Below are 16,277 nucleotides of genomic sequence, written 5' to 3'. Positions count from 1 at the left end.
CTTTTCCCCATGCACCAGTCTGCAAAGCCAAAAACATTGGGGAAGTCTGCGATGTATATTGTACAGGTAGTCCTCAATTTATGACCACAACTGAGCCCAAAATGTCTGTTGTTAAGACATTTGTTAAATGAGTTTTGCCTTATTTTATGACCTTCTTGCCACAGTTGTTAAGCGAATCACTGCAGTTGTTAAGTTAGTAAGAAGGTTGTTAAGTGAATCTGGGTTCCTCATTGATTTTGCTTTTCTGAAGGTTGCAAAAGGTGATCACATGACCCTAGACACTGCAACTGTCATAAATATGAACCAGTTGCTAAGCATCTGAATAAGCAGGCATATACATAGAATGAAGGCTATTGCTAAGCACATTGATTTGTGCTCTAAATTGTAAGCCGCCCTGAGTCTTCGGAGAAGGGCGGGATATAAATGGGATTTTTAAAAAAATCACATTAGTCACTAATAAGGCACACAGGAATTTTTTTACTGTTACTGTGCTATGCATAGCATAGCCTCCAATAGTTACAGCAACAAAGAAGAAATTCCTTTCAGTTGTCATCTATAGAACACAGGGGAACTTTGCAGCATGTAAGCAGCAACTGTGACCAAAGTGACTGAGGCATTGAATCAGACTTAATGTGCAGTCACACACATCACAGGAAGGGGATGTGTTGGTTAGCAACACCGTTGTGATTGGAGGACCTTTTGAGCAGTTTTTAAGGACATGTATGCAAGTCTCCTGCTATTAATCTGCTATTACTTTTACCGCTCTTCAGTAAAACAATCACTTATTGTTGTTATGTCTTAATAAGGTTTGGCAGTTAGGAAACCCTTCCTAGCCTTGTAGCTGACCTCAAGATTAGACTTTTCCCTATTGGAAGGGAAACTAGGAACGAAAGCACAGTCTGTGCAACATTTTGAGACTTTGGCAACTCGAGTTGTTGGAAAGCCAAAAAAATAAAATACCAGGCATTCATGAAAGTGGACAAGTGATTCAAAAGACGCAGTAAGTCAACAGCAACTCAGGACCCTTGCAAAAGGACTAGTGCAAGCAGATATCAAAAAGTTACTTCTTCATTCTGAAGATGGTATTATTGATAGTACAATTTATTTTTAAAAGGACAAGAAAAAAGCCTGCATATATCTGTTAGTTTTAAAAGCATTTAATGACATAGCATATATTTAACAGATAGGGTAAAAGTCTAGAGGTACAGTTCCATATACCGTAACCGAAAGCCAGTTCCAGTACTATCCTGTCTACAGGCCCAGTCATTGAGAATTCATTCCTATTAAATGTAATTTTTTCGATTGTGCAGTAAGATGAAAATTTTTCATTACAATAGTTACAGGTGACAGAGAAATGCACACTATGTATCAAAGAGCAAAGGTAATGGAGCAAAATTATAACACAGTGCAGCAGCTGACAAGCAAGTTAACCATTGGAATAACATTACTTTTTCCAGTAAATGCTTTAATTCCACTTTTACACTTAGTCAATGATTTTAAAGGGTTTTTTTTAATTATACATCTAGTCTTATTATACTTTTACTAGAATTATCTGAAACGTACAATATAATGTATTTCAGCAAAAAATAAAAAAAAATACAGATTATTTAAAACCATTATCAGTATGAGAAGTCCTTCTGGTTCAACATTCTTAACTGTCATTGCCAGATGCGGGTGGGAGCTGGGGGGGTGGGTGAGGAAGCGTCACAATCGTGTTAATAATAGCCAGATGCCTGTATACAAATGGTTTTGAATTGTAAGTTAATGCCAAGCTGCACTCTATTAGGGTAAAGAGAATACACCACCATTAGATTCACAGTGGAAAGAATCAAGGAGTGAAGACTCAGCACAATGGTCTCAGATGGAAGTGAAAAACTAAAATCAGCAAATTGTCTCAAAGGGGCACATGAACTTTATTAGCTCTGCTGCCTTGCATACCAATAACACAAAGTAGGGGTGTTATTTTTTTGAAGACAGCCTCAAAAAATTGAGGAACAGTTTAAATACTAATGCCTAATCTATATTAACTTCACTTTTTTTAAAAAAAGGAAATGTGGTTCTCTTTTACTCAACAGTTGCCCAATGCACCTCAGGTATTTATAACTTTAGAATTTTTTGAGTATGTTTTTTTAAAAAAAATGCTGTATAAATAAAAAAAATTAAATCATATTGAGGAACATTAGGCACGGAGAGTAATGTATTGGTTCTGAGCTTGCATGCTGGAATTCCACTGGAACAATCAGAGAAGTGCAGCGTGGACAAATAAGCAAGGAGTTCACTTCTTTTTTCCAAAAAGGCTGAATCTCTTCTCTTTGTCTTTCTCCCGTTTGCCAGGACTAGACTCACTGGTTACTGTCACACTGGCTGGCAAGGTCTGGGCACGGTTTGAAGCTGGGGTGCTCTGTGTGCTTGTGGACAACTCAATTTTGTCTGAAGAGATGGCAGATGTGATGGCCTGGATCCATGTGTTCATTTCCTCCTTAAAATAAATGTTAAGGTTAACAGGTTTTCTAGGAATCTTAATTTCCCAGTCCCCATAAGACAGGGGCCTTCAAATTTGGCCCTTTTATGACTTGTGGACTTCAACTCCCAGAATTCTTCAGCCAGCATAAGTTGAAATCCACAAGTCATAAAAGGGCCAAGTTTGAAGACTCCTGCCATAAGATCCTTGGCCATTTTTTGTACAACCAGAAATAGCCAACACATCTTTCCTGATAGCTCTATTGCAGAGTTGCATCACTGACATTACTATGATGCATCCACCTTCTCCTACACAGTTTTCCTCTTTTGCATCCTGAATCGCTGCTGAAAGGCTTCCTTTCCCCACTGCCTTTTGTTCCCAGGCCAGCGCTGGCATCTGCCATTCCCCTGTGCTGCTGGCAGGGGAAACTGAAAAGCTGATTCTGCTGAGCAAAGCTCAGGCTCAGAAAGAATTCCCCGTCTCAGGATCTGAGCTGCAGCCAAGACAGCTTGGTTTGGAGTTCTCCTCTGACAAGTCAATGGGAGCCTGGCAGACAACTGACTTACCCTCTCAGCTGCTACATCTAACTTGCTGTAGTTTATTCTCTCAGTTCCCACACTGGATACACTATACATGCTTCCATTTTGGTGGAGAGGAAACTGAAGTTAACTCCACTTTGAGGTAGCCTCCAGCTTGAGTACAGAGCCTCTCATAATTTCAAAGCTGCTAGCGCAGCTGGGCACTTCTTCAGTAGAGGAACTGCCATGAACTTGATCATGAGCTCTGCCTAGGGATAATCCCCAACAGATTGCCTTCTACAGCCATGTGTTGGAGTTTTTCACACATGCTCCTTTTTCTAGTTTCTGAACATGCCATGTCAGATGGCTAAAGCTATGGCTATATTTTGCAACCGGATGAACTAAAAGCACAGAGGCAACTGTCCAGGAAGGTAAGCAAGTCATACATCAGACCATCCCAAAGCTGTCCCTGAGGCTCCATGCAAAAGCTATTATCCTGTGTTAAGTTAAAGAAAGTACAAGCCTCTAGGGATGACTGCTCTTCCATCTTAAGCAGTTGCCTCTGTGCTTTTAGTGACATGACAACATGACAATTCATCGCTCAGGTTCTGTAAAAGTCCCTGGCTCTAACTTGATGGGCACTATCCACGTCCAGGCTTCCTCAGCTATGGTTCCCAGTTTTGTCCAGGCAGAGCAGGACTTATTTCTGGCAGTAATTTGGCTTTTCATGTAGGATTGCAAACTTTAAAATGTCTGCATAAGCTGAGAGGCTTGCCAATGACCCCAGACTGCTTGAAACTGGTTTGTCTGGGCAGAGCAGGACTAAATTTTCACCAAATCTAGATTTCTCTAGGCTTGCCCATGACAAACTTTCTTTCTTTCTTTCTTTCTTTCTTTCTTTCTTCTTTCTTTCTTTCTTTCTTTCTTTCTTTCTTTCTTTCTTTCTCTTTCTTTCTTTCTTTCTTTCTTTCTTTCTTTCTTTCTTTCTTTCTTATTATGAGACTTGTATGCTGCCCTATCTCCCAAAGGACTCAGGGCGGCTAACAACAATAAAATACAAATGAATACAAATATTAAAAAAGAATTAAATTGTGTCAAAGTCCCACTAAAACCAATAAAAACATTTAAAATCATAATTAAAAACCCCATTATTATCAGTCCAGGTTGGCCTGTTGGAAAAGATATGTCTTAAGGTCACGGTGAAAGGACCGAAGGTCTGGGGCCATCCGGAGCTCCCGGGGGAGTTGATTCCACCAAGCAGGTGCCCCTACAGAGAAGGCCCTCCCCTGGGGGTCGCCAGCCGACATTGTCTGGCCGACGGCACCCTGAAGAGGCCCTCTCTGTGTGAGCGCACAGGGCGATGGGAAAACGTTCCTGGCAGCAGACGGTCCTGCAACTATTCCGGGCCTAAGCCATGTAGGGCTTTATAGGTAAGAACCAGCACCTTGAATCTCACCCGGAGGGCAACCGGTAGCCAATGCAGCTCACGCAGGAGGGGTGTAATATGGGAGTATCAGGATGCTCCCATCACAACCCGCGCGGCCGCATTCTGCACCAGCTGAAGCCTCTGGGTGGTCTTCAAGAGCAGCCCCATGTAGAGAGCATTGCAGTAATCTACCCGGGAGGTGACGAGCGCATGAGTGACCGTACGTAAAGCATCTCGGTCCAGATAGGGTCGCAACTGGCGCACCAGGCGAACCTGTGCAAATGCCCCCCTGGCCACGACTCCAACATGATCTGCTAAAAATAAAATAAATAAAATAAATAAATAAACTGAGTCGTGCATCCAGGAGGATGCCTAAGTTGCGCGCCCTATCAACGGGAGGCAACACCTCTCCCCCCATAACCAAAGATGGAAGATCTTGGACTACACGAGATGCCAATACGTAAAGCCACTCGGTCTTGGCCAGGTTGATCTGGAGCCTGCTCTTCCCCATCCAGATTCGTACCGCTTGCAGGCACCGGGACATCACGTCAAGGGCATCACTGGGTTGGTTCGGGGTGGAGATGAAAAGCTGGGTATCATCCGCATATTGATGATACCTCACCCCGAAGCCATGGATGATCTTGCACAGTGGCTTCATATAGATGTTGAACAGGAGGGGAGAGAGGACTGACCCCTGAGGCACCCCACAATCAAGGGGCCTCGGGGTTGACCTCTGTCCTCCTGCCAACACCGTCTGCGAACAGCCCGAGAGGTAGGAGGAGAACCACCGTAAAACGGTGCCTCCCACTCCCAACCCCCAGAGACGTCACAGCAGGATACCATGGTTGATGGTATCAAAAGCCGCTGAGAGATCTAATAGGACTAGGACAGAGGAATAACCCCTATCCCGAGCCTGCCAGAGATCATCCACCAGCGCGACCAATGCCGTCTCCGTGCTGTACCTGGGCCTGAAACCCGATTGTACGGATCCAGATACTTTATGTCTTCCTGGTCACAACTTCCAAGGGAAATGAACCTACAGTTTGAGAATACCTGTATACAGAAACAAAATATTGGCAACACCACCTTTATTTTAGAACAGAAAGAATGAATGGAGAATACTTACTTCATCTTTGGCTTGGAAAAGGTACTCATTGCCATCAGTTAACCTGTAATTCAGGATAAATTCATGTTTGAATCAAGCAAATGTTTCCATTACCAAAGCATGAGCTATATGAGATGCAGACCTTTTCTTGTATCAATTGGCCAGACTGACCATCCATCTCTGCAATATTCAGTCTACACAAACATATAAACATACTCTTGCTGTTGCATGATGGAGGAACCTCCAGCATCCCGATCTGAGACATGCACACTGGATGAGTAGGATCTACTTGAGGAAAGCAACTTTACAAATATGTGGTGCCAAACAAAATATTCAATCCATCTTCAGATTATATAATTTCAGTTTCCTCTGAGTAGCTACATGAAATATTAGCTATGTTGATGGTGGAAAGGTGGGCGAAATTCAAAATGCATAATTAGATAATGTCTTTACTTAGGACAAACCTAGCATCACAAAGTGTGTTCAAACGTTCGTCTCTTTACTAGGTCAGGCAATGTGGGAGGGAAGGCAGTACCTATGGACAAATTATGAGATCCTGTTTTGGAACAATGAATATCATAACATTCAGTTTAATTAGGTGCATTAAACTTTGGAAGATAAAGTTTTTTAGACGGAATGTATGAATGTAGGCTGGAGGTTACTGCTCTTTCTTTTGCCATAGAAATAAAGTTTTTTTTTACCTTAACTTGAATACATGCTTCTTCTTCTTGTACTCTACTGCCACTTCACATATCGCTTCTTTCAGGCTCACAGGGATCTCACTGTGGTATGGAATGCCTGAGGAAGCTGCCTTTGCATCTTTGTAGAAACCCATTTCTTGGTTGTTAATAACACAGTAAACATTATGCCAGGATCTTGAGACACAAAAGAAACAGCAAAGCAAGTGTTGTCACTGTCATGAACCAGCCCAACTTTCCTTTGTCTTTCTATAGGCATTGAATGACTGGTTTTTAGCAGAGAAAAAAGTAGCTTCATGTCCAGCAACTATGGGCAGCGTAAATAATAATTCTACGGTTTTCCAATATTTTGGCCCTCTTTGGAAAGGGATGCTTTTGGAATGCAAATTGTCATGCATCTCGGAATTAAAAACTTTGAAACATCTTTTATTTGGAACACTGAATCTTAGGGTTTGGGTCACCCAAGTAAATCCAACAGTTCAGTTAAAACAATCTATCCTACTGAACCTTTCATATTTTCAATTCAAATATCATCAATCACTGCTATAAGTGACTAAAAGAGAAAGCATATCAGAGTTAAAATATACTGTATTTATTGGCGTATAACACGCACTTTTTCTTCCTGAAAATAGGGGGCAAATGATGTGTGCGTGTTATACGCCGATATAATTTAAGGTTTTTTTCCTGAAATTTCCTTTTTAAAATGAGGTGCGTGTTATACGCCGGTGCGTGTTACACGCCGATAAATACGGGTACTTATCATAAGACAGTACATCATCAGCTGATAGCTGTCAATTTTGAATGAATAAAATGCCTTCATTAGCATAATGGCAAAGAGAAAGTGGCAGCATATAGGATATTTTGGACATCTGAACATCTGAACATCTGAACAAGAGTGTGTGAAATAATGCATCATGAATGATATCACACACAACATATGCATTCACATCTGACATTAGGCTGCAAATAAATAATAGCAGCAGTTGCATGATATGCATGAGCCATTATTTTGCTGTCACTATGGTTTGCCTCAGATAATGCTGCTTGGACAATGAAAAGGTGCTTCTCCAATATAATGACTTAAAGAGTTCCTAAACCAGATTAATATTTAGAAGGTAGATGTCTACTAGCAAGATTGGGGAAACCTTTCTACTCTTTCTATAAAGTCTATCTGAAAGATGACATACACAATCGCTAGGCTAAATCAGCTATATATAATGTATGATCAAAGTACAATCTGGGATTCAAGGCCAACATGCAGCCCATTTGGTGATCAGGGCAGGAAAGGCAAAAGGGCATGAGAAGCAATCCTTTCAATAAGCTTTGCATAACTTGCAGAAAATTGATGTTATTGAAACTGATTATAAATATTCATTTTGACTGCCTGTTCCAGCAATCTCTATTATAGTTAGACTACTTATTCTGACCTAAACTTCAATTGAAGGCTCTATTTGTTATCAGAATCAAGAAAAGATGATGTAACAAAGTCTTGTCTGCTGAAAGGAGGGGACTGTTGGCACAGAATAATGAATGATATTGCTATACTCCTGAACAGGCAAGTGAAAAGTTTGGTAAACATCTGAAACTGACAAGCTTATTGCCATCAGGAAAATATATTTTCCTTTCTTCCCAGCTGGTGTGTAATCAGGAGATCTAAACAAATTATAACCCAAGATTGCATGTCTTCCTCCTTTATTAACATTCAATCACTTTATGAGGAAGTCACCAGCAATGTTAGAAATCAACCGGGGACATGCCAACATAAGCCATATAGGCACTAAATAAGATCCCACTTGGAGGTCAATGTGGGCCCTTTGACACACGCATTCCCAGTTCTGTTGCTTACCAAAAGAAATTATCACATTGCTGTCTTTTCTTGCCTCATTCTGATACCTCCTCTGCATGAGACATATTGTGTATGTGTGAGTGTGTGTTTAACTATTTAATAATTTTGCTGACCAAAGTCTTATTATTTTAGATTTGGAAATCACGCGAGTTATGAGGATCACTATAAGCTTGTGCACGTATCCTAAAAATAGTTAAATAACCAAAGGAACTCTAATAATAATTGCCTTTAATTACACTTTTGTCCTTATGTAGCCATCTCCTTTTACAGTGCAGTCCCAAATAGGTCATTCAAAGTTACAGACTTCAGTCCAACAAAACCTGGGCATCAATTGTATTGGATTTTAATTTGTATTAGCAATTTTGACTGGCAATAGTTTATTTCAGATTTGCTACATCTCTTTAAATGTAGAAGCCAGGGCTCGAAACTGGCATCTTAGATGTGAAAAGCAAGTGCTCAGTGTGGTCATCTCTAAAAGTAACTGTAACTGTTAATTCTTTCACATTCTTAACTAGTCAGTTATCAACTTTGTGTCAGGGAAATGCTGTTGTTTCCGTGAAGCTCTTGGCAGTAAAGAAACAATGATCTTGAACAAGAATGCTGGGAGGAAGACTACAAATACTTTCCTGCTGTTAGAAGTGATATACTGATTTGGAGCAGGATTCCTGAACAAGAGAAGGAAAGGAATGAATGCATCTGTGACAAATGTGTGTACCATGTTTCCCTGAAAATAAGACCGGGTCTTATATTAATTTTTGCTTCACAAGTTGCATTAGGTCTTATTTTCCGGTTAGGTCTTATTTTCGAGAAAATACAGTACTAAATGCGTCCATCTGGCTGACGATCTTAACTGGGGCTTATTTTGGGGGTGAGGTTTATGAGTGTCCTGAAAAATCTTGCTAGAGCTTATTTTCCAGTTGGGTCTTATTTTTGGGGAAGCACAGTATGTATGAGTGTGTTGTGGCCAACTCTTGCACCATACAAGATTACAGGGCCAAATAATCTACCTACATATATACACTCCCGTATGAAGGGCACCCAGTTTGAGATGTTTGGTTAAAATAAAATCCAAGATGTTTAAAATTTCTCTCTTAATTGTAATACCTGTTTGAGGCCTTCTTGCTGTGTGATTCCCATTCGTGCTTACGATTTAAGAAGCCCTCCATCTGGGCGGAAGGTATTTCTTGTGTTTTGGCTGGAAGAGTGGCAGCGGTTTGAGCTTGGAGGCTGGTCTTGGCTTTGCGATCGGCTGTTGGTGAAGGAACTGGACTTGTCTCTTTGGAACTTGTCCTCTGGTCTGCTGCCCCATTGACCATTTCATTGGTTTCTCTTGCTTCTCCCATCTAAGAAACAAGCGTGAGATTATAACTGCTGTTCAATAAGAAGATATCACAAAACAGTTTCTTTTAAAAAAAATGCCTTAACTGTTCAGTTGCAAAACTTGCACATTTTGTCCCAATGCCTAGATTGTTCATTAAAACTGTTCTCACACTCAGCTGGAGCAACAAGAGGCCAAAGGAATTAGAAGGTATCAATAGATTAGTACCCAATTGATAGAAGTGAAGCAATGAAGAGTGACAGGGGGAGAACCCATCTGTGAGAGTTTTACTGCACTTGGCATTACTGATCAGATCCAAATGCAAACCGTAATCCAACAAGGATTTCTTCACTACTGACTAGTGAATGTTGCCATCCCACAACTGGTAATGAGAGACTGGTAAATGTGTCATTCCCTGAATTGTTGCCACTTCGTTTAATATTTTTACTTCATTAAAACAGTAAGAATCTCACTTTTTTAAGTTGGGAGAGAGCAGAAGAAACGAAAGCTCAAACCGATTGGTATCACCTGTCTTTCACGCGTTAATAAAATTTCTGTGGCTGAATCAGTGCAGTAACTCTTATATTAAGCCAGTGAAGTAATATAGTCAGCAACATTCATAAAAATATCTTGATTTGGCAATGAACCCTCTCTTAGTTTCTGCACATGAGCAACCCACTCCCTACTACTATTTCAGTCTTCCCCCGGACAATAGCCACTATACATATTGGGGTTCCAACTCCCATAGGCCCCACTTATTATTTCTAATAATGTTTGGGAAATCTGCAGACCATCAGTATAAGGAATGCTGTCCTACTCCATCCCCAAATTGCCAACATAATCAGAAAGCAACATGCAGAAATTGGGAAGAGGATAGCATGCATTTTCATTATGTCCCCCATTCTATGCAACTTGGATTTTTATGACAGACAAGCTTAAGAGGAGGAAGGTGGAATGCAATCAATCAAAAGTTACAATGTTAATTTCTTTCAAAGTCACAATCACCGGACTTTGGAATTGGGTGGATTGGGTGCTAAAGGAGCCAGAAAAACACTACAATCACTCAACATCACACTTCTATTTACCCCCAAACAAAGACAGAACCAAGGCTGTGGCCATCACTCGCTTTGTTGGTCATGTTGCCCGTTGTGTTGCAATTGAGTTGCCTAGCAGAGGCCAGCTCTGACTGGTCACTTCTTGAGGTCTTCATCAGCCATTTCATTCCCCTAAATCATTTATACCGGAATTCTGAAAGCTTTAATCTTTCACAGTGGTGGTTTGGTTCCAGTTGGGATAAATAACATTTATTGAGGTTTAGGGATTTTCAGTTCTGTGCCACAAAAAAGCCATCGGTAGCAGCCCAAAAAGGATTACAATACTGCAATGTGGGGATCATTATTAGCAAGTTAAAGCCTAGCACTGCTCAATGCTCTAGTAGTAGATTATGAACACTCTGTGTCATTTGTATACTGGAAACAAGCAAAGGATCATAAAGGGCATAATTACTACAAACATTTTTGCTGCTTTAGCCAGGCTTGGGATAATACAGAAGCAGCGGATCATTAGGCAGCAAGCTATACATTTGCCAGTTTAGCTATAATTGTTTGATTAGATCTTTATGAACAGTGGTTATCAATTTTCCTGTAACTTCCATCATGGTTTATTTTCTAATTACAAAAAGATTACTAATATTTCATCTGAGTACAGAATGCCCTCACGCAAGAATTGAATGCCCTCAGTTCTTTCCTCCTAGCATTCAACTGTAAATGTATGCTCTATTTAAAGGTGTCTTAGTCTACCTGATCCCCCTACTACTGGCTTAAGCAAATTAAGTTGCTTTTAAACCCCCATATTAGTATTTCTACACTTTTGAGCCATTTGAGGGACCCTGTTTGGAATATTAATATTTATATAAATATTATATTTCTTTTCCTCCCAATACCAACACCTAGTGTTTTTAATCAATCAGAAAATATATAAGTTCCAACACTGTTTCCAAATTATACTGGGTTCTCTTACTTTAGTTTTAGAATTTGGCTATGTATGTGTTCTTTTCAAAAGCCTTGAAACTTTTGAGGTTAAATACACATACAAATGGTCTAATTAAAAAAAACCCAACTAGGCTCAACTGCAATCGTGGCTGTAAATTCTCTCTCCATATATGTACATCTCACAAAGTTCCATTAGAAATAATGGATCCTCGTTTGGAGTACAGATGTATAGAATAATATAAAATTGTCACTTTTCCAAGATTACACTCACCCTTTTGCCTGGAATAAACGCTATTGAACTACATGTTTGTTCAGGATTGCATTGTAAACCATTTTGAAGCCTTTTACATCTAGCTTTTATCAAAGAACCTTTCCCAAATGCTTCCAAATTTATAAACAGAGAAACTTATTTGTTTTAAATAGAATTCTCAGTTCTGAAACTCAGCCAGGCTGCAATATTGAAGTTTATCTCTAAAATATTAATACTTGCCATAAAAGAACTTATTACTTGTAGTCTACAATCCATCTATTGAACTAAACAAAAATATGGATAACTATGAATGCTTTTTAATATAGAGTTACTCTCCCCATATTTATGTCTATTTCTCTGAATGTGAGAAAGAGGCTTCTTTTGAAGAATTAGGAAAATTTACTATGAACTTTCCTAGCATTAAGGAATGGAACAAATGGTCCCTTGAATAATATGAGAATATTTAATTTACTTGCTTGCAGATTTTGAATAAAATTAAGTGTCAATTAAATCAGAGCACACAATAAAAGTAGAGAAAATTATAGTCCCAATAAGATTCCATAAAGTGGGAAAAGTTAAAATGTTTGTAAAAGAAAGAAAAGAAAATACTTTTTCTTTTATCATAGCACTGTTAGCCTCTAAACCCTGTGTCTACATCAAAGGCAATGAAACTGTAAGCAAAATTGGGAGGTACCGTATTGCATAGCTGTTAAATCAACACTGTTGCTCCCCAGTTTGTGACAGTTCTGCCATTTAAATGATCATCACTATAGATCTGACTTTTGAGCTATAGTTGCTGGGAAAGTAGCTGGATTATCTGGGCAGGCATACCCAAGGCAGTGAAGAAATTGTCTTGGTGTAGATGAGACAACTGCAGGAATGCCTTGAATTCTTGAGGCACTAAAAAAAAGCTTCCTAACTTCTTTTTAGTGACAGATATTTTTTTATGGCCTTTTTAAAATTAAATACTTCGAACCATAAACAAAACACCCCTCCCCAAACAAATAAACATGTAGGCAAACTATGCATGACACCAAAAAGCTGAGGGGTAAAGAATGGAGCTAAATAAACTTTTAATGGAAACATGCTCTGAGCATGCAGACAATACCATGGGTGCTAAGGGTTAACAACAACAATGAAACAGATGGGACATAGGCTTGTTATGAATACACATTTTCATTTCTGGAAGGTTAATCGCAAAACAATTTAGTGGTCAGCTTCTTCTTGAGGTTTGCAAATTCTGATGCAGTGGGAGAGGGAGAGTGATATCCCTCCCTTGCTTTCAAAGTGCATAAATAAATATTGCATTATCTTTTTCCTCCTGAACCTCTCTCTCAATAGATGATGAATAATGAAGAAATTTGTGGCAATAAAATGTAGCCCATACATTCTTATAATCAACTTAATTTTGAATGTAATTTTTTTAACCAAATTATAACCCATAATTAATGGAGAGAATTGCAGCACCTCTCTCTGGGATTAAGATCAGATATACTTTGTACTAGTTTTCTATTGAATATATAGCCAATTATTTTGAAATGCCTCAGTCACTTGTGACTAGAATGCACTTCTAATTACTGCATTCTTTAATGCACTTTGAGGGGCAGAGATCAAACATTAAGTGCAACAGAAGACCAAAATATTAAAAAAACCACATCGAATTACATAAAAAAATTAAGAAGCTTTATGCTGATATCCTGATAAGAGAAAAGAAGAGATGTGCATGATAATAAAAACAAAAGTGTATTAAAGTATACATCCAAGCTTTCTTGTTTCTCACAAATTCTACCAGTTATTATTTTAATCCTTTCATATGCCAAAAGAAAACCAGATTTACTAACTGCAGTTTGTTAAAGATAATTGTTGGAAACTACTCTATAGTTGTAAAGTTTACAAATGAAATGCTTCCTGAAATAAAGGCGAGTGAAATACATTATGTCAATCTTTCTTAATGGTCCAATTATCATCTATGTTTAGAAACCACTCATCTACTATGCCATAATCTGGTTTACAAAATGAAATATTTTAATACATTAATTGCACATTATTTAATAGGTATTAACTATCTTTAGCAAATTTTGTTAACTGTTTTCAGCCCTATCATTAAGGATAGTGAAACAGATACCTCTGAGAGAAGATTTAGGAGTCATCAAAAGCAAATTGAAAATCATTCATACTATTATTGTATTTCAGTACAGTGGATGGAGAATAGGGTAATTTTTTTCAGCCTCACATGCCAAAATAAAATGATTGCGTTTGGCTACTATATACTTTGAATTGAGAAGAAGGTTGCTCTACCAGGGGCAGCAAAATGTTTTTGACTGGCTTTCATTAAAATCAGTTTTGTTCACTAAGAAAATAAAACACAGTTTAAACAAAAATAGTTGAATAAAACAAATAGAATTACTTTGCATTTTCAGCATGTGTATATACCTTTCTGATTTAAAGCAGTAATTGGATTCCAGTAGGCCATTTTACTGCAGGTTTCACAAAGAAGTGGATGGGACTATTATGGATAAACCCAAGTTTCTGAAGTAGCATTATAAAGCAATATAATAGTCATACTGTACACATATAATATTCCATTGCTTTAAAAATAATTTAGAGACACTTGGAGGGGTTAACTAAAAATCTTTGTTGCTGTCTAAGGACATTGCCTCACTCTCTCTAATGCTGGAGCCAGCTCCAAATTACCCCCCCCCCAATTTCACTATGGGGGTCTCACATAACTTCAACAGAATAAAATTTTCATTCTCTACCCATCTTACTTCTTCCCTCTATTCTTCATAATAGTCTTCCCATATGTCACACTTTCTGTGTAGAGGAATATGGATTAGGAGCTAAAGTGTCAATCTTATTCTTTTCTTCTCCCTTCCACAAGAATATGGCCATGCATATAGCCAAGGCCTCCTTCAACTAAAAACAAGTTGGGCATCAAAGATTACTATTTCAAAGAGAGTGGGTACTGTGACATGTGAACATGTGAAAAGAAATGTCATGCTCCTTCCCTTGGCCTAACTTATGTGGCATAGGGAGAAATAAAAACTGTGCAGAAATGTAAAGATATATGTATCTAAACTTTGAAAAAAGGACAATTTTAATTGTTAAATGCTTTATAGTTGCAAAACATCAATGTCATAAGACCGATCCCTATACTTTTTTATCGATAAAAATTCTGCTTTCACTGAGATTTATTCCTTTATTATGGGTGCTTATGAATTCAGTTTGAAAGACTTCTTGTGGTAAGAACTGATCTGGGTGATAAGGCATAAGCAGCTCTGATTTTTCTGGTACTAATCACTGATTGAGTCAAACCTTTTGGTTTAATCACTTCTGATACACACTAGGTTAACATGATCATCTATATTTTGAGAATGCATAAAATTTAAGCCATAAACAAGGATAGGTTTAATCACATCCAATCCTGAGATGATCAGAAAATGCAAACAAGATTTGTAAACCAGCTTTTAATCAGGGATTTCTAGCCAACAAGTCCTAGCTGATCATGTTATCTAGTTGGGTAATGAAACATGTACAGGAAAACCACCGAGCTCAGGGAACACCAAGGACACCACAAATCCTAGCTTGTACAGATGCATGTAAGTATTATCTCAGGTTTAGGTATCATAAAACCTTTCCTTCCTGGCCTCTATATGTAGCAGGTCATTCACGCTATGGTTCATTAAACTGCATGTTTGGTCTGAAAATAAAAAGTGAAAGTAGACCCTGGCTGTTACACTGTAATCTGCATGCCCATTTTTCCTTGAATACAGGCACATATTCAAGGGATGAGAGAGAAATCTTTTGTATAATCTCACTGACTGTAATGGGACCTAGAAGCTAACAGAATTTAGGACCAAGTCTGACATTTCTACACCTCCAAGCTTAATTAAATCTCTATACAGGTGAACTGAAGCACTCACATCTCAAGTAATCCCTGTAGAGGTAATGTGAAATCAGAAGTGATCCAGTTGTTAGAGATAATTAGTTACTAATTTCAAAACAATCTGTTATTTGTCTGAAATGGTATAGGGTTTCCTGCCTGAGCAGGAGGTTGGACTAGAAGATCTGCAAGATTTATTTTATTATTACATTTGTAAGATCCCTTCCAACTCTGTTATTCTGTTATTTATTTCTGTCATGTATTGTTGATTCATGATATCATTTGCTTGGAATGCCAAATCAGGGCTTTTTTTCCTCATAGAACGCTCAGAACGGAGTTCCGGCACCTTTTTTGGATGGAACCTTGTAGGATAGGCAAGGCGGGTTGTATGACATGTGTGAGTTCCGACACCTTTTTCTTTTACAAAAAAAGCACTGCAAATGATATTAACCTCTAGACCAGCGTTTCCAACCTTAGGAACTTGAAGATGCGTGGACTTCAACTCCCAGAATTCCCCAGCCAGCTATGTTGAAGTCCACGCATCTTCAAGTTCCTAAGGTTGGGAAACACTGCTCTAGACAGTATATCCATAGCCAGGTGCTTCTACCTTGTTTAAGTCCCCCTCTTGTCTCCTCTGCAGTATGTACACCCAAATTCTTTGGTGACAATGCTGTTGTTTTGCCAGCATTTTGCTCTCAAATCTGTTAGTACAGCTAGAAGCATCATACCTGTCAGATTCTACTTCTTGTCTTCGATTTTGATGAGATTTCATTACATTTCA

At 38.7% G+C, this 16,277-nt stretch overlaps 1 protein-coding gene across 3 annotated transcripts in view; it reads right to left on the bottom strand.

Annotated features, from left to right (window-relative positions):
- Window positions 1-1,145: 1,145 nt before the first annotated feature.
- Window positions 1,146-16,277, bottom strand: part of SPTBN1 (spectrin beta, non-erythrocytic 1) — a 209,357-nt gene continuing 194,225 nt past the window's right edge. For all 3 annotated transcript variants that reach the window (XM_083373144.1, XM_083373145.1, XM_083373146.1), the window contains 4 exons: window positions 9,159-9,397; window positions 6,212-6,385; window positions 5,532-5,574; window positions 1,146-2,479 (listed from right to left, as the gene is read on the bottom strand). In XM_083373144.1, the coding sequence (XP_083229270.1) occupies window positions 2,276-2,479; window positions 5,532-5,574; window positions 6,212-6,385; window positions 9,159-9,397 (660 nt within the window). In that variant the 3' untranslated portion in view covers window positions 1,146-2,275. The remainder of the gene's footprint in view (window positions 2,480-5,531; window positions 5,575-6,211; window positions 6,386-9,158; window positions 9,398-16,277) is intronic.

The sequence above is a fragment of the Vipera ursinii genome (genome assembly GCF_947247035.1).
Source record: "Vipera ursinii genome assembly, chromosome: 1".
Lineage (NCBI taxonomy): Eukaryota > Metazoa > Chordata > Lepidosauria > Squamata > Viperidae > Vipera > Vipera ursinii.
This window is presented reverse-complemented; position numbering and strand designations above follow the sequence as displayed.